Source organism: Notamacropus eugenii, chromosome 5, assembly GCF_028372415.1.
Source record: "Notamacropus eugenii isolate mMacEug1 chromosome 5, mMacEug1.pri_v2, whole genome shotgun sequence".
NCBI classification, from domain to species: Eukaryota; Metazoa; Chordata; class Mammalia; order Diprotodontia; family Macropodidae; genus Notamacropus; species Notamacropus eugenii.
The window spans coordinates 196,563,524-196,582,216 of NC_092876.1; the positions used below are offsets into that span (position 1 = coordinate 196,563,524).

Genomic DNA, 18,693 nt, shown 5'->3' on the forward strand with positions numbered 1-18,693 from the left:
AGAGAGAGAAAAAAGTCAAGACTGGGAAAAAGTATGCAGCTTTGATTGGCTAGAAGACTATAGGGGTACTGAGTGGTACCCAAGGTAAACAAGACATCAGTAGGGACTGAGGTGCCCTTCCCACGGGTTGAAATTTTAATAACTTTTTTTTTGGAAATCCTGATGCTATCACTGCTACTTCCAGTAAAATCCGTTAAAATCTTGATGTCTCAAGTCAAAAATTGCCAAAAGATCCCTCTGCTGGGGTCCCTGCCTCCAGAAATGCCCTAGCCATGCACTCTTCAGTCATCCTCCACAGTCAATTAGCCCATGAATTCTAGAGGGCGTTCCTGAGCAATATTACCTCCTAGAGGGTAACAGTCCCCACATTTACAGAAGCAGCATAAAATAATGAGAGACAGTTGTTGATACTTTTCAATCATGTCCAAGTTTTTATGACTCCATTTGGGGCTTTCTTGGCAAATATACTGGAGTGGGTTGCCATTTATTCTCCAGCTCATTTTTACAGATGAGGAAACTGAGACAAAGAGGGTTAAACAGTCATACAGCTAGGAAGTGTCTGAAGTTTGATTTGAACTCAGGTCCTCCTGACTCCAAGCCTGGTGCTGTATCTACTGTACCAACTCACAATGAGAGACAGTAGAGTGTAGGAAAAAGAACTTTGGATTTGAATCCCTGCTCTATGATCTGTATGACCTTGAGCAAGTTACCATGACATTTTGCTTTTCCATTTCCTTATCTGTAAAATGGGAATAATACTTGTGTCACAGGTTTGCTGGAAAGATAAAGGAGGATAATATTTTTTAAAGTGCTTTGGAATCACACCTGCTGAACTTGGAGTCAGACCTGGGTTCGGATTACTTTGAAACTCTATATGTGACCACTTTCTTATCTTTAAAATGGTAATACTAATTTCTATACTTCTTTCATAGTGTTGTTGTGAAACTTGTACGTGAAACACCTTGCAAACATTAAAGTTTATTAATATGAATTACTAGACATTCATCCTTTTCAAGCTTGGAAAGAACTTAGAGATTAGTGGGTCTAACCCCTTTATTTTAAAAATGAAAGAACTACCTCACAAAGAAGTGTTTATTTGCCCAGAAGTTATGTGGGTGAGTGTCAAACCATTTGTATACCCATACCACTCTTTTGTGACCGAAGGTCACAATGAGAATGGAACAATCCTTGGAGTGAATTCATTTGTATTTCGTTAGTTTTCCAGGAGCTAGAAAGTCAGTGATTAGGAAAAGATGCGATTGTCCAGATTGGGAGAAAGTAGAAAGTGTTTTATGGTTTCATTCTGCCATGGATTTACTTTTGCAGGTTTTTAAGAGTCTGTTAAATGGTTCACTCACAAAGGTGACTCCAAATTCACCTACTGATTGATTTTAAATATTTGAAGGGTTACCATGTAGAAGAACTTTTACACTTGTTCTTTTTGGATCCAGAAGGCAAAACTAGGATCAATGGATGGAAGTTATAGGGAGGTCAGTTTCAGGTATAAGGAAGCACTTCTTTTGTAATTGGAATGGGCTGCTCCCAGGAGCTAGTTCACATCTAATAGCTTATATTTATCCAGTATTTCAAGGATTTCAAAACATTTTCCTCAATATAACCCCATGAGATAGGTGGTATAAGTATTATTGTCTCCATTTTCAAGATCATTGGATTTGGAATTGGAAGGGAACATTTGAGGCCCTTGAATCCAAGTTTCTCACTTGAAACTGAGGCATGGGATGACTGAATGACTTACCCACAACCACACTGCTAGCATCTTTGGAAGGATTTTAACCCAGTATTTCCTGACTCCAAGTTCAGCAATATGTCATCTCTACCAGACTTTTGATGAAGAAATTGAGGTTTTGAAAGGTTAAATGATTTTTCCATGGTCCCAAAGCTGATAAGTGTTAGAAAAGGAATTCAATCAAACTCAAATTTTCTGACCCTGCAGGAACTCAGTGTTGAAAGGAATCTTGGAGATCATCTGGTCTAACCATACCTGGACAAGAATCCCCTCCAGAAGATCCCCAAAGTAGTCATTATCAAGCCTTTGCTTAAAGACCTCTAATGAGGGCAGATTATTTCCTCTTGAGGAAGACAATTCCTTCTTAGGTAGTTCTGTGAGAGTTTTTTCTTACTTTAAGCTGAAATTTGATTCTCTGGAACTCTACTTCTTACTTTTAGTTCTGCTTTCTGGGGCCAAGGAAAACAAGTCTAATCTTTATTCCACAAAACAGCTACTGTGGAAGTAAATTCAGGCTAAGAGCCATTAGAGTTCTTTCCCAACTGGCATGTATCACCCAGGTCCTGGGAATATGCCTAGTACTTGACCCTAGGGTGGAGAAAACACTGCAGGACAAACTCAACTTTAGACTAGGTTGAGCTTGAACCAGATGCTCTCTGCATAAGATCCTTTCCCTACAGACCCTATTTAAACCACAAATCCTCCCAAGGAAGCTAAGTCCAGATGTCCTTCTGTTATTCTGTGCTGAACTACCCACCATCATAGGAAATCTTTAATCAGAGAATAGATGATCACTTGGGGAGATGCTGAAAAGAAGACTCATACTTAGGCTGGACTTTGTTGACTTTTGAGGTCCCTTCAAATGTAACATACCATGCTTATAGAAACCTTCTCTAAATATCTGTGGCTGCCTGTCCCTGACCTTATGTTTAATCCAGTTACCTACTGCAGAATTCTGCTGAGTACTCTAGCCCAAGAAGGCTGCTTCTAGAAAGCCTGGCAAATTGTGTCCTCAGGGGAAGAAAAGAAACCATGAGAATTCTAAGCTTTTCTAGGATTCTTCAGTGAAAATCTTCTAGTGTTTTTCCTATTTATGTATCTCATCCTTTGTTGTCTAGGAACATAAGAAAATCTCCTGTCTTATATAACTATATGTTGGTGACCCCCAATGGAATGTAAGCTCTTGGGGAGAAGGAACTGTTTCCATTGCCTAGCCTGACACAAAGTAGATGTTTAATGAGGTTTTTTTTAAACTGAATTGAGTTGAATTGCCTTTTGTCTTACCTGACATCATCAGAACTTCCTGAATTGAGTTTTGGAGTTGAACTATCTTCTTTGAAATAGGGTTCAGAGAAGGCAGGGGTGGAATATACAAACCCATTACTTCCTGTCAGTATATTATTCAGTGGAATATAGTCTTTACCATCCTAAAACACCAGAAATATAAGATGTAATTGCGCATGTTATGGTGATCTTTTTTTTAAAGATAAATTTTAAAAGTAATTTGATCCCTTATAATTTAACAAAGATTTGGTTCTACCTTTTGCACATTTGCTTGAAGCAAGTCTCCTAGTTTTTCCACCAATTCAGAAAATCTTGGCCTTTCTTTAGGGTCTTTATGCCAGCAATCCAACATGATTTGATAGCTATTAAAATAAAACACAAAAGGAAACAAATGGACCTCAGTTAATATTCTAGTTAGTTGGAAGATTATCTATATTGTGTCATTGTACCATATGTTTCAGTGACAGCATTCAGTACTGTCATTACAGTATTTTGGGGAAAGTGGTGATTTACATTACCTTTTGGATTTGCTTGAAGCTAGCATGTGTGAGGATACTTGTTTTCTTTGAAGGCACTATAACTGAAATTTGAGCAAGTTGTCACCAGATGTATGGCCCAAATTTGTCATATTATAGGATACATGCTTTTTGTATTAAATTATTGAAAAATAATGCATGATGAGGCCTCAGATAAACAGTAAATGAGAATCTAGGTAAGGGAAGGAGCTAGGCCTCCAACTGATGGCTTCTGTATTCAGGCCCACTGCTCTTTCTGCTTCACAATGGGGTTTCATAAACGTTTGGAAAGTTGAACTGAATTAAATTCTTGTGATAATCATATTACATAACAAAAACCTTCCACTTCATAAACCAAGTTCATAAGAAAAAAAACAATGTATGACAATAAATTAATATCAAATTACTGTATGTTTTTAGAAGTGATATGTGCATATCAATATGTATACTTTAGCAAGATTTAAAGACATAGAAACATATGGGTACAAATCAGTTACCTTCTTTCAACCTTCAACTATTATCAAATCCTTTGTAGTCAAGCCTTGGTTTTTTTCCTATTTTGTTCTCAACAGAAAGCTTCCTCCCAGAAACATTGAAAGGTTGAGGTTGTACTTGGAGTTAAATGAGACTTTTCTTTTACTCCAATCTACAGTTGTTCTAACAACAACAACAAAGAAACCTTATCTCTAACTGCTTTCTGCGGCTTACAAGAAGGTCGTAGACTGCCTTTGCCTGTACTCTGAGTCGCCCTATGTTTCTATTTCTTTCCAAAGTCAGAAACAGAATAATTTTAGCTTTGCACCTATTATTTTTCAAAAGAACAGTGTACCTGTCCTTTTGTAAATTGTAGGTTTTCTTCCTTGTGACCCACTTTTCTGGCCCTTTGAATTTGTTTCAGATACTTAAGGTTATTCAGTCACTTCAGTGAGGTCTCATTCAACTTTTATAGCCTGCGTTTGACAGAGATAATGGACATAAATCTGCTGTTTTTCTCTCAAGTCATTTAAACAGAGATTATACAGGTAGTACCAAATAGGTCTGACCATTTCTTATCCCTGCTTCCCTAGAAGCAACTGCCATCTTAGTCCATGCTCAACCTCAGTCCTAACCACTCTTGTCTTTTGATCTTGCTGCCTGAGCCCTGATGCTGCTGTGACAACTGTCTGCCTGAAAGAACCTCCTCCAACTCTTCTCTTTGGGGGGAAACTTGAGGCTCAAAAATGTTGGAGGGGTGGCTCAGGGGCACTTAGGATGAATAAGTAGGGAGGTCTCTGGGCTACTATCATTGCAATGTCCAGCTATGCCTTTAGTTTTATGGATTGGCCTGGAACGCTAACAAGTCTTGGTAATACTGTTTCTACTGGCAGGCTCTACCATGCTAGAGGGAAGAGAAAGTGAGGCTGGTGACTTTGCACAGCTCTCCCTCTTTCAAATCCAATTCAGTTGTGAGTCATATCATCTCCCTGATGCCATGGTCTTCTTTGAGAATGAAGGACAAACCACACAACCACAACCCCACAACATTCTAGAAAGGCTTCAAGTATGACCCTGGTACTAGACTGAGTCTGTTTTCAAAGGACCAATTGAGCTAATCATGGAGAAGCATATCATTACTAGACTAGCTATCAAGTAATGAAATTTTTTTTTTTTGGCTATGACAACCAATGAAACAAAGAAAAAAATTTAAATGGCTCTTAGTCCTATGCAGCACCATTTTACTTCTGAAGTAATGGTGGAAAAGGTGTGGAAAAGGGATGGTTTTTAGACCATCCACATGCTTCAGCTTAACTACTGGCACCTTTAAAGGTCAGTTCCATGATCAATTACTAACTAATACACTTGTTGCTAGAAGTGCTAAATCACATCAACCTTCACATGCTTGCTGTAAGTGAAACCAGAAGAAAGAAGGTGCAACAAAATGGAAGGATGGCTAATGGACATTCCTTACTGAGGCAAAGAAAGGAGTTGGCAGAGTGAATTCTATCATATGTGCAAAGACTACAAGAAACATTATTTCATTGGGTATTTTATCATCACATTGCAGTACTAACGATAAGCGTGTGCAAAAAAAATTGTCATGGAAGCAATTGTAGCTTACACGCTAATATTTGTTGCTGAGGATACAGTGGCAGAGAAATTCTTTGAAAAACTTATTATGTTCTTCTATGCAACATGACTAAGGTGAAAATGTATTTAGTAAGAATGTATGTACAGAACCCATATAAGAATGCATGCCATCTTGGGTAGGGAAGGTTAAGGGAGGGAGAGAAAATCTAAGATTTGTGGAAGTGATTGCAGAAAACTGAAACCAAATAAATTAATTTAAAAAAATTTAAAAAGGTAAAAAAAAATTACGATTCTCCATATCAAATCTGCTTATGCTTTGATACTTGATGACTTCAATACAAAGAAGAGGAAAGGTGAGAATAGAGAGAAATATATGGGAAAATATGGCTCAGGAGAAAGAAATGAAAGAAGTCAAAAACTTATTTATATGGAAGCCTCATCATTCATGAACATTTTCTTCAAAATTGAATTGGAAGGTGCTAGATATGGTGAGCACTAAATAACATCACAAAGAATGAAACTGACCACATTTTAGCAAACAGGGAGAGACTTATTGATGTAGGTGCTATCCCTGAGACAACTGTCTGTCTAGTCAGACCATTAACCAACTTGTCAGATCTAAGATGAGAATTTATAATAAAAAAGAAATAAAAAGAATGAGAAAAAGATGTGGTATGTAATTTTGAAAGTTTAATCTGAATTATTTAAACAAGTTGTTGAAAATTTAAAAATTGGAAGTGACCAGCTGAAATGACATCAACACTAACTATAAGAATTTCATCTAAAAGTTTCACCAGTATAAATTATTTACCACAACAAGGAGACTTAAAAGAACCCAGATACATCTTATTCAGCAAATACTTGACTTGCTTGCCAACAGGAGAGTGATGGCTGCCAAAGACAACCCTAGGTTAGAATGTAAATATATGTAATATCATACATGTATTCTTTTCTCTTGTGGTATGTTTTGCTTTTTTCTCATGGTTTCTCCCATTCATTTTAATTCTTCTATGCAACATGACTAATGTGAAAATGTGTTTAGTAAGAATGTATGTATAGAACCCATATAAGATTGCATGCCATCTTGGAGAGGGAGTGGAGAGGAAGGGGGAGAAAATTTAAGACTTATGGAAGCGATTGTTGAAAACTGAAAACAAATAAATTAATTAAATTTTTAAAAATGGGGACAGATAAAAACAGAAGAAAAATGAAGATTTGAAGGAAAAACATTTCAGCTGTTCTCTATCAAGGCTGATAAAACCTATCACACTTGGACTCTAAAATCCTGAGATGCTTATAGAGGAGAAAGAAATTGCTCTGAAGAGAATAAATATGGACAGAACAGCCTGGAACAAGTATATAGAGGGAAGTCACACACACATCTGTCCTTATTTTTGTTGGAGGTGACAATTGTGAAGGCATCGAGGGGACTGAACTACAAGAGATTAAAAAAAAGAAAGATAGCAAAAGCATGGAAAAAATCTCAGATCTTGTTCTTTTAAAAAAAAGTAATCAATAGAACATCAGTTATTGCCTACTCTCTCATCTAGATACATTTTTTAAGAGGGTTATCTATACAAGTATTGAGGACAACCTAGATGAGAACATTAGTAAGGAGCAAACAGGGTTTCATAAATGATATTCAACAATGGATTACATCTTTTCTTTTTGACAACTAAATAAAATATGTTTCGAATATAAGATTCTATTGTGTTTATTGTTTTTTGAATACAAAAAAAAGCATTTGACTTTGTAGAACAAAATGCCCTCTTACAGGCTCCTTTACAGTAACGTTTCTCCCATCTGTTCATTAAGGTCATTCAAGACTCCTTGGAAGTTATAAGAACAAAAATAAACTTGTTCAATGAGCTTATGATAATAAACATCAGCTGAGATATAAAAGAGGCAGATGCATGCTAAAGGTAAATTTGTTACCATGATGGAGGCTTCATCCACTGCAGAGTCCAAGTTGAGTGGTATTTTGCTGTGACTGGTGAGGTTCTCTAAATGATTTAATTTATGAGTGACTTTGTGTTGATTGTATCAGGCCCTAAGGCATTGCTGAGACTCCTGGAAGAGACCTATGATCCCTCAAAAAAACCAAACCCTATTTCACTTGGTGATCTCATCAGCACCAATGGATTCAATTCTAAAAAAGAAAGAAGGAAAGAAGAAAAAAGGAAGGAAGGAAGAAAGAATGGGGAAAAAGGAGGAAAGGAGGGAGGGAGAAAGGAAGGAAAAGTATGTGGAAGAATTATATATGTAGACATGAAAGGGTTGTGATCTATCTCAGTGGAAGGAATACCCCCTGTCCATACTCAGTGGGAGTTAGTTGTTTCATTGGAGAACAAGGAGGCAACAGTAGAAGCTTTTTCGGTGAAGGGAATTTAGAGGAAGCTAGAACCTACACAGCCAGGCATGATGCCACACACGTCAGTGGCACATGTGAGGGTGGCAAACAGACAGAACTTTCAGTTGACCATTTGGCTGTTTTCCTCCATGCCCATCTCCTGCAGCCTGATCCACTGACCACAGTTCTTGCTAGTTTTCTTGGACCCTGTTAACCTCCTGGCTTAGACTCTGCTTTGGTTTCAGGCCCCATTTATGGCCTCTGACTTTTTGGCTCCATGGCTACTTATCTTGGCTTGCTCCCATATTGAGTTTGCCCACTATCTGCTCAGGAATGGCCTTGCTGTGGCCTCTTTCCCCCAAACTTTCCAAATTGGGAAAACTTCAGTCAGTACTGCGGAGTCCTTCCAACCATAGCCCATGGAGGGTTCTGTCCCCAATTCTGGACCATGCCAATGAAATTACAGAACCCCCAAAGTACATTATGCTCTTTACTGGTTCCCAAGTACTTTCACACACAAGATGTCCTTTGATCCTCTGATCATTGCTGTGTTATGGGGTTGTGCAGATATTATTTCCACTACTTCAGGGAAAAGTAAGATCTGAAAAAGCTGAGTGACTTGTCTAAGGTCCTGTTGGTACCAATATCAAATTACACAGAAACACCCCAAAAAGTATAAAATAGGGTACCCGTAAATGGCAGATTCCCTTACATTGGCTGAGCAGGGCTGAGAAGGGAACTGACTCTTGGTTCTTGTTCAATTCTGACTTTTTGTTTGCCTTTGAGTGGAGAAGAGACATTCTCCTATGTGACACAGAGCTGAGACAAGCTTTTAGAGCTATGCACAGGTGCCACAAACCCTCTCTAATATCTGCAGAAGATTCCTCTCCCCTGACAGTCCCAGTGTCCCCAACCTCACTCTTATAATGTTGATCTCCTACGCTGTCTATGTACATATGTACATATAACAAGATTTATCCTCTAGGAATTGAGAGTCTAATGCAATATTATGAATACAGCTCTCATATACCCAGTCTATATAATCAAATAGACATTACTTTTGAAAAGTGATTTTAATAAAAATAATAATATTAGCTAGTATTTCTATAGTGCCTAATATATACCAACCACTGTGCTAAGAATGTTACAATTATTATCTCATTTTATCTTTACAACAACTCTGGGAGGTAGGTGCAATTATGACACCCATTTTACAGTTGAAGAAACTAAGGCAGAGAGAGGGTAAATGTCTTGCCTAGGGTCACACAGCTAGTAAATGTCTAAGATCAGATTTCTGACTCCAGACTCTGCATGTGTGTGTGTGTGTGTGTGTGTGTGTGTGTGTGTGTGTGTGTATAATTATATATGGAGTGTTCCAAAAGCCAGTACAATTTTAAGTTTTAAAATCTTAAAACTAAGTCTTTTGCTTCACCCTACATATACATATAGTTTTTATTTAAAACCAGACCTATAATCGCAGTAGTAGAGGGGAACTCATCATAAAGATTGCTTTCCACCAGTGCACCAGTCCCTGCCCTGTAGCAGTCTTACAGAGTTGCCTGGGGCATTGAGAGGTTAGCAACTTTCCCAGGATCACGGAGTCTGTATGAGTCAGAAGTAGAACTTGAACCAGACCTTCCTAATATCAAGGCCAGATCTCTAGGCTCTATAGCACTTGAGACAAGGATATTCCTTGGGCCCCAAGGACCTTCCATGCCTGATGATCTTGTGTTGATGGTCAGCTACTCCACCCTCACTATGATGCTGATCACAATATTGAGAGACCCTTAGATCTGTGGCAGTTACTAGAACCTTGGAGCTTATTAGAATGAGGAAGACAGACAGATATAATATAGATATAGTGATATAAATTTAGGTATAGATAATATATATGGATATAGATAACATTGCAATATATAATATAGATTATAATAGAGATAAAACAACTATCTATAGAGATAATGTATATTATATAGATAACGTACTATAATATAGATGTATTAATATTATAATATTATAATTAGTATAATGATATAATATAGACATAGTAATATAATATATAGCAAAATATAGATAAAGCAACTTTTTTCCTAGGTAGAAATGGAAAAAATGCTGCTAGGGTGAGAGCAGAAGGGTCACACCAGGACCTTTCATCCTTGGGTTCTTTGGAAAAAGTTGGGCTTGATTTAAGCCTCTGGGCATTGGAATCCTAGTGGGTTTCTTTCTGGAGAATCCAGTGAAATAGACCACCTACAATTCCTTGTTTTTTTCTCTTTGATTCTTGGTCACTCCTTTTGCCGGAAATTCAGATGCAACTAAACCCAGCAAACACCAAAGTAAAAAAAAAATCAAAACATTCATTGCTTATTCACCTATTGAACAACCATCTGATTAAACAGACTCTGGGCAAGGAACCAGAGATTCTGCCTTATAAAGTTTTGCATCACTAAGTAAACAACTTTAAAAAGTAAAGAAATGACATCAGTCACTACCATCTCCCTGGTCTTTCACAGATGAAGCCAGGACCCAGGGTAAGGGGTACAGAGCTTGAGGAGGAAATTTCTTTTCCAAAGTAGCCGCCCTAGCACTCCAGGACACATCATTCTAGGTCCAGTTCAGGTCAGAGAGGCCCAGTCCTGGGAAACCGCTCTCCACCCAGGTCTTTCTAAGTTTGGATTAGACAAGGAGGAAACCACTTCAACACCCTCCAAAAGACCTGAAGCATCGACAAGGGCTAAATTCTGTATCTCTAAGCAAAAGTTTCCCAGCAGGGCTCCTTATGCTTCATTAATTTTAAAATAAATTGGTCTCTGGAGGAGAGGGTCCTTTCCTGCTTCTTCATGGGCTTCCTGTGGGGATGCTTAGTACCTTTAATAAATGACGGTTGAATGAATAAGTGAGTGACTGGGCAGTATTGGATTTGAAAGACTGGAAGTAATTTAAAAGTTAAGTATTTTAAATTCCTCAGGTCCTGTACCTTCCTTCTCTCTCCCAACATAACCTCCCTGCCATTGCAGACCAGAATCTACAGATGATTTGGAAACGTTGTATTTACACAAAGAAAGAATTCTTAATCTTTTGTATAACTTGTGAATGGAGTTGTTCCTGGTAATACAGACCTACTCTAGCTGTTTCCAGATTAATGTAAAAGGAGAAGGAAAATTCTTTTGTAATCTGAGGCATTTGTAAACTCTCAAAGAAGTATTTCTTCTATGGGGTTCTCGTTGATTCTATCCCACAAACACTTAATAAATGCTCACTATGTGCTAGCTTGCAGATGAATTGGGTGGGGGATATGGGGAAGACAAGTATACAAATGATTATGATGTAAGGGTTGTGGTGGTTGTTTGTCCTTCCTTTATGAAGAGGACCATGACATCAGGGGGATGATGACATGACCTGCAGCTGAATTGGATTTAAGTGAGGCAGGGCTGTCAAAAGTCACCAGGCTCACTTTTTTCTCCGGAGTCATCTGGGTCCTGACTGGAGATGGTCCAGCATGCAGTGGGAGACCTTGGTCTTTTAAAAAGATAAAAGGGAGAGGGAGATGTGTGAAAGAGAAGTTCAAGCAAAGGGTGATGAGAAGTTACTTTCCTAAGGGGGAGTCAAAGAAGTATTTAAGAAGGAAGGGATACCTGAGTTGGGTCTTGAAAGAAGGGAGGTAGAAGGGACTTTAAAAGACAGATATAGGGAAAGGAGGAGGAGTCCAGGCACAGAGGACTGCAATAAGCAAAAGTATGGAAAGGAGAGGAAAAAGGGGCAAAACCAGGGAATGGAACATAATCCAGCTCAGTGGGAACTTGGACACGTCAAAAAGAGTTGTATGAGATCAGGCTGATCAGGCCTCCCTGCAGTACCAGGACAGATAATTTATGCTTCATTTGGGAGGCAAGGGGAAAGGTTTTTAGCAAAGGAATTAAATGCATTAGTAAGATTCCGCAGGCAGTTGTCTGAGGATGGATTCAAAAATCAAATATACATTGGCCCTTGTCATAGCCCCCATGTACCAAGATTTTAAACAAGGTCCCAAAGTGCTAGATACCTTTTCTTTTACCCAATATCAGGAACAAGGTGGTTGGAAAATACTTGGCATCTTAAAAGACCTCATAAACCCTGGGGCTGAGCTGAAAGCTCTCAGAGAGCAGCTTCTATGACATGTTTATCTTTGCACTTAATAAATATTTGTTGAAATAAAAAAATGAAAATGAACCCTTCCTTAAAAAAAAGCCCCACCCAGCCTCCTGGATTCATTTTTCATTTTATCACCAATCCTTGGATTCCTTATGTTCCCAGTCTCCTTTCATAATGAAGCCAATCTAGACTGCTGACAAAACAAATCCTCTCTTTCCTTCCCACTCTCAATGTGTTTTCATTGCTGTGGTTTTTTGGGGCTGTGCTCCCTTCTCTCCCTGTCTGGCTCCCTGTCCTAGGGCTGAACCTGCCTTGTTGCAAGAAGATGACGAAGGAGAGAGACATTGACCTTGTATTCTTCTCCATCAGTACTTCTGCCTCCTCCCCAGAGGCCATCAGTGAAGCATTTGAAGGGCACCCCATTGTGTAGGGAGGGGAGGCATGGGTAGGGAAGAGCCCACGGTCAGCTCAGGAAAGGTGGTACTGCAGGGAGGCCCGGAGCCCTGGAAACAGGTCAATGTTTCTGCAAGTGTCATCTCGTTCTTGCCCTGGCCTCAAGTTGCAAAACACTGAGGTTTCTACAGGGGAATGGAATATCTGGAAGAAGTCACAACAAGGCTTTCCCATGGGACCTGAGGCATTCCCAGGATCATATAGCCACATAGCATAAAAAAGCATGTAGTTCAGCCAGCATCACACTGAAATGTCCTACAAAGGTTGCCGTCAATCCTGTCCTTAAGTAGCAATTTACACTTCTACATAGTGCTTTATACATAATAACTCACTTTTAGCCCCCAGAGCCTGGACAAGATAGAACAGAGACCTCAAACTGGGAGAAGACCCTCAACAGTCCCCAGTGCAGCTTGAACTTGATTAAAATGGGTTGCAGGGATTTGGATACATCAATTCAGATATAAAATTAACAGCCATCCAAAGCTGATCTGAGCAAAGTGTCTCCTTACATTTCCGAAGTGGCGTATTCTGGAGCTCTCATCCTTGTGCCTTCTTTTAGACGGCTGCAGAAATCTTCATCAATTTGTACTCCTGGGTATGGAGAAGCACCTGAGGACAGGACATTAAGACAGAAAAAGTCATGTCATGGGACCTGAGAGGGAACATTTAATTTTGCTTTCCTTTCCTTTTTTTTTTTTTTAAAGAAATGATGTCTTTTACAAAATTCTTGAGTCTGAGAAGGAGGAATTGTTTGCCACTTGGTGGGAATAGGTCAGACCTCAATATAAGGTGTGTATACTATTGCTCAATAAATGAGGCCATTGTTTCAAAATAAATATTTGTCAGTGAAATACATGTAGTTTTTTGATTTGTTTCTTGGTGGATGACAGTGTGGCACAATGTACTAGATTCTGAATCCATTTCATTTAACTAGTCAGTCAACTAACATTAGTTAAATGCCTACTACCATGTGTCAAGGCACTGTGCTAAGAGCTCAGTTCAGATCCTGGGGATGTTGTTCACTTGTGTTTGATTCTTCCTGAGGTTTTCTTGGCAGGGATACTGGAGTGGTTTGCCAACTCCTTCTCCAACTCGTTTCACAGATGAGGAAACTGGGGTAAACAGGGTAAGATGGCTTGCCCAGGGTCACAAAGTTAGAAAGTGTCTGAGGTCAGATTTGAACTCATGAAAATGAGTCTTCCTGATTCCAAACCTTGTGCTCTATCCTCTGAGTCCTCTAGCTGCCCATCAAACCCTGACTCTGCTATTTATTAATTGTCTAATCTTGAGAAAGTCACTTAACTTCTCTTCCCCTTGGTGTATACCCTATTTACACTTCCTGTGTAAATGAGGAAGTTAGACTAGATGACCTTTAAGGTCGCTACCAGTTATGATTGCTGATGGAGTTCTATCATTAGCGGCTCATTATTTTTCATTTACCAAACCACTATTTTAAACTACAAATGGTATTTGTGTGTGTGTTGTGTTGTGCCAGGCATTTATATTAAGTAATAACTAGCTGAATTTCTAGCACTGGAGGAAAGGGTGTTTTGTCAGTATAGGGAAGGAGCTTGGGACACTGTCTGGGTGCAATGATCAAGAGAGGGTTGCTCGTATGAGTGTGTTGGAGGGGAGGGCAACTAGAAGAGAGATTCCATGAGAACACAGGAATCTCCAAAGGGAGCAGAAGAGAAAGAGGGCAGAAAGGGAGTCAAAAAAGAGGGCAGAAAGGGCACCATTTTGCCTAGAGTCGGAACTGCCTGCTGGCATATTCTTTATGCTGGATGGGATCCACTGTCTAGTTTTGTCTTCTCAGCATCCATGGCTGCAGGCTGCCCCCACAACACTGGCAGACCTTTTGGCAATGGCTTCCATTGGACTCTTCAGCTCAGGCTTGTCCCCTGTCTCCCTTAGCATTTGTTCATCTGGACTTTCCACTGATTAGTGTGAGTAGGAAGCAGCTGGGAATAGTGCATTGCTGGCACCAGGGCCAGTAGGGCTGGCTAGCAACTTTCAAAGAGTGGAAGGAGCAGGTGCCTGTCATCGAAAGCAGGGGAATGATTTTCACATGTTAACAACGGGAAATGAGAGATGTTACTGGGAGGCTTTTATTTGCTGTGAAAAGCGAACTCTTGGCAAAGCCCAAAAAAATCTTGGAATGAATCTGAGTTGGCTATTGAACGCTACATGTGAATGTATTTCAACCCACTTATGCATATGCATATATATGTAGTGTATGTGTGTACATATATACAGCTTTGAAAACAATTATCAGTCACTCAATTCTTTATCAGACTATCCTTCTCCCAGAAGGTCTGCAGGCAGTAAAAAAACCAAAATCTGTATTCTTTATTACTCAGTCTAAATAAGATGAACCATTCATTCTCATTGAATTCAAACTCCTTATTTTGTAGGTCAAGAAATAGAGGCCCAGAGAGGTAGCCCTAGGTCGAACAGCTTGGGGAAAATAGAAGAAATAAGACTCAAAACCACATCTTTTGACTCCACATCCATGTTCTTTCTGTTCAACCATGACACTTGCCTCTAGGTGGATGGTAGGGTGATGGTAGGGATGGTAGGGTGGAGGGTAGGGTGATGGTAGGGTGGTATCAGAAGCACCCCCTGCCCCCAATAACACCTTGCTCTTCACCGACCTGTGTGTTCTAGGCTTAAAGATAACCCTCCACAGTGTTGCTTTGGGTCAGCCAGCCTTGCCACGTACATATTTATTACCAATGCATACAGCGAATTAATTAGATTCAGGTTCATAGTATGTGAGGTACTTAAGCTCTTAGATTTAGATCCATGTAAGGATAAATTTGTTACTTGGGCTGTTACTTTGCTGTTCTACATGTAAACAACTGAAAGAAGGGTAAAGACATTTGATGTGTCTGTTAATTCCGTGCTACTTCAAACTTACCTAAGGAGAATATTTCCCATAGCAGCACCCCATAAGACCACACATCACTCTTTGTGCTGTAGATTTTGTCAAAGATGGATTCAGGGGCCATCCATTTAAGGGGAAGTCGGGTCTAGGAAAAGAAGAAAGAAATCTTTAGTAGGCACAGACTGAAACAACGCATATTTAAACAAAGTATTCATTTGTTCATCCTATGATTAAGGAATTGAACTAGTCATCATTTTAGGGACTGGTTAAGATGTCCTATAAATGTTACACTACTTAGAAGACATATGGTATCTCAAAATAGATATGTGGATGGATACCCATTAACATGGTTTAAATACAGTGTTATCTGAGGGCGTGGGAATGACTTAGAGGACATTTAGAGGCTCATTCTAACCCTATGATTTAATGAGAAATTAGTGTCTTAAAAAATGTGGACAATAAGAATGGTTGGTGCTTAGAAGAGAATGATGTGAATGTGGTCTGAGGGAACTCAGAAATGAGGGATTTTCAGGGTGTACTCTTGAATTTTTCAATCGATTGAATGCAACAAACATTTATTAACTATCTTTCGTGTATGAGGTACTATGCGGAGAAAAGGGAAGGAAACCAAAATGTAGGTGTGGGAATAGGGAAAGGTATGAAAAAAAGGCAATAAATAAGAGCTGGGCAGAGGAGACTAGGTGTCATAAGGAGCAAAAAAGCTCAAGAGGGAAAGTATTCAGAAGGAGATTGAGACTAATTTGAGAAGTGATCAAACTATCAGGTCAATATGCTGGTTTTCATTTTCTTTGAAGGATCCAAAAAGGAATAGTCATCACAGAAAGAAAGGGAGAATGGGATAGTAGAACAATAGAAAGACTGAGGGACAGACAGACAGGACAAGAAGAGAAAGAAGAGGAGGAGAGAATATTTATATCTATTATGAGGGTTTTGTTTTTATTTCTTTTTCGACAAGACTAGGGGGAGATGTGCGAAGGAAAGCAGGTGGGTTTTATTCATTGAAAAACATAATAATAATAATATATTTGTAAAGAAACATTGAAAGCCAGAAAAGAAACTAATATTTAGAGACAGAAACCCTAGTCTGGGTTGTTTGGCTTACGAAGCAACAAATGAATGTCCAACTTTGCAAACTGTTCACTAATTTGTGTATAGAGGGAGGGGGTTTAGAAAACATATAAGAAAATATGGTTTGCCTAGGTGAAATAGATAAGCTATCTTAGGGAGGAACAAGGGAAATGCTGAAAAGGTAGGCAGAGAAGTGAGGTGGTAACCATTTTTCTCCCTGATGTAAAAGGAATTATATCTTCCCCCACCCTTTCCTGAAACTTAAAAACCTGCTGAATGAATCATTTGAGTTTGAGGGAATGAGTCCAGTGTGTTCTCTGGAGCCGAGGTAAACAATTCCCATGGTGTAGAGTATAAAGGGATCATAGGTATAATCTTTACAGCCACTGACAACATCTTGGGGGGAACTCAGCAAAACCACTGGGTATAGGGATGCCAAGGAAATCTATCCCAGGGATAGGTACCAACATGAAAGAGATCTGTAAGAGAACTGACCTTTTTGAAGCCCAAGTTAAAGAATGCCAGAGTTTTCCAAGTATATAGCACATTTCATCTTTGCAGAAAGCATATAACAATTTCAGGGACCTCAGCTTAAAGCAGGGTAACTATTTATGAAAGGTCTGGTTAGTGGTTGAAAATTATCACTGTAAATGAATGAGTCAAATAAACATGATACCCACTTACATCTCCTTTTCTCACATAATCAGGATTCTTGTAAATATCTCTAGCGAGGCCAAAGTCACAAATCTTCACCACATTGTTTTCAGATAAAAGAATGTTTCGGGCTGCCAGATCTCGGTGAATGCACTATAATAAAACAGTTGCACAATCAAAATGCATTTCCCATAAATTTCCTGAGAATCCTTAGTGTCACTAAAAAAAACCCTAAAATCTCCATTTCACATGTTGTGAAGGAAGTCATTGTAAGTGTACACCTAGTTACTATAAACACAAAGATCTCTACAAATAGAGGTCTCTGAAGGCCAAAAAGTCAACCTCTGTCCTGAGGTTGGCCAGGATCTCGACTTTGTTCTAGGGATGTTCTTGGTTAATATCATTTACAACCAAAGTCCTACATGTCTTCCTCGTGGTCTTTTATGAGATGATTAGTCAGGTTCTTATCTGATTATATCTAAATTATAATGATAAAATCATGAAAGATCCCTGAAAGAATATGGAAAATGACTACTGGGCTAGGAAGGTAGGGGTGGTACCTACTAAGAAGCTGGTCAAAGAGTCACCATAGGAGGGATGTGGAGAATAATAGCATTTATATAGTGTGCTGAGATTCACAAAGCAATATATATGTATATCATTATAGACATAAATAATTTATATATGTATGTATTGTATGTATAAATATGTATACTATATCTTTATATCTATAAATAATATGTGTATATAATTCAATCCTTACAACAATCCTGTCCTTGAGGTAATTGCTATTATTACCCTCATTTTACAGAAGAGGAAAGGAAGGTTTATAGAGGTCAAAGGACTTGCTTAGGGTTGGTTTGTTTATTGCTATTTCATTTTTTCTGGCTGTATCTGAATCTTTGTGACCCTGTTTGGGGTTGTCTTGGCAAAGATAGTACAGTGGTTTGTCATTTCCTTCTCCAGCTCATTTTACAAATGAGAAAACTGAGGCAAACAAGGTTAAGTGACTTGCCCAGGCTAACAGAACTAGTAAATGTGTGAGGCTGGATTTAATCTCAGGTCTTCCTGACTCCAGGTTCAGTGCTCGATATCTCTTGTGCCACTTGGTAGCCTAGAATAGTAACCAGCTCTCCCTGGTACTAAACTCCTAAAGGCTTTTCCTTTAAATCAAAGTCTATGTGCATCACTTTTAAATTTCCCAAATTTTAGGCTCTAACTAGACAAGAGTGAGCCAAGTATCTTTGCAATGTTTCATGCTTCGTCCATAAGCCAGTGCAAATGAGAACACTTACGTCTATATGAATACTGGCATGGGTTTATGAATGAACATAATAGTAATACAGTGAAATACATAATTTTCCACTAACATCTTTCTCTAGTGCAGTACTGTAGCATATAGGTGAAGGTTATGCCAGTAGGGGGCACTCTCTGGCAGGTTCTGTACGGAGTGGAAAGGTTTCCTGCTTAGTGATGGACTTGTCTACTGGTCTGTCATTCAACAGCCAGCCTGCCC

The 18,693-nt window shown here is 39.0% G+C and overlaps 1 protein-coding gene across 1 annotated transcript in view; it reads right to left on the bottom strand.

Annotated features, from left to right (window-relative positions):
• FLT1 (fms related receptor tyrosine kinase 1) overlaps positions 1-18,693 on the bottom strand; it is a 184,409-nt gene that overhangs the window by 6,717 nt on the left and 158,999 nt on the right. The window contains exons 23-27 of the mRNA XM_072611809.1: positions 17,208-17,330; positions 15,468-15,579; positions 13,057-13,156; positions 3,288-3,393; positions 3,032-3,174 (exon numbers count right to left, since the gene is read on the bottom strand). Of these exons, the coding sequence (XP_072467910.1) occupies positions 3,032-3,174; positions 3,288-3,393; positions 13,057-13,156; positions 15,468-15,579; positions 17,208-17,330 (584 nt within the window). The remainder of the gene's footprint in view (positions 1-3,031; positions 3,175-3,287; positions 3,394-13,056; positions 13,157-15,467; positions 15,580-17,207; positions 17,331-18,693) is intronic.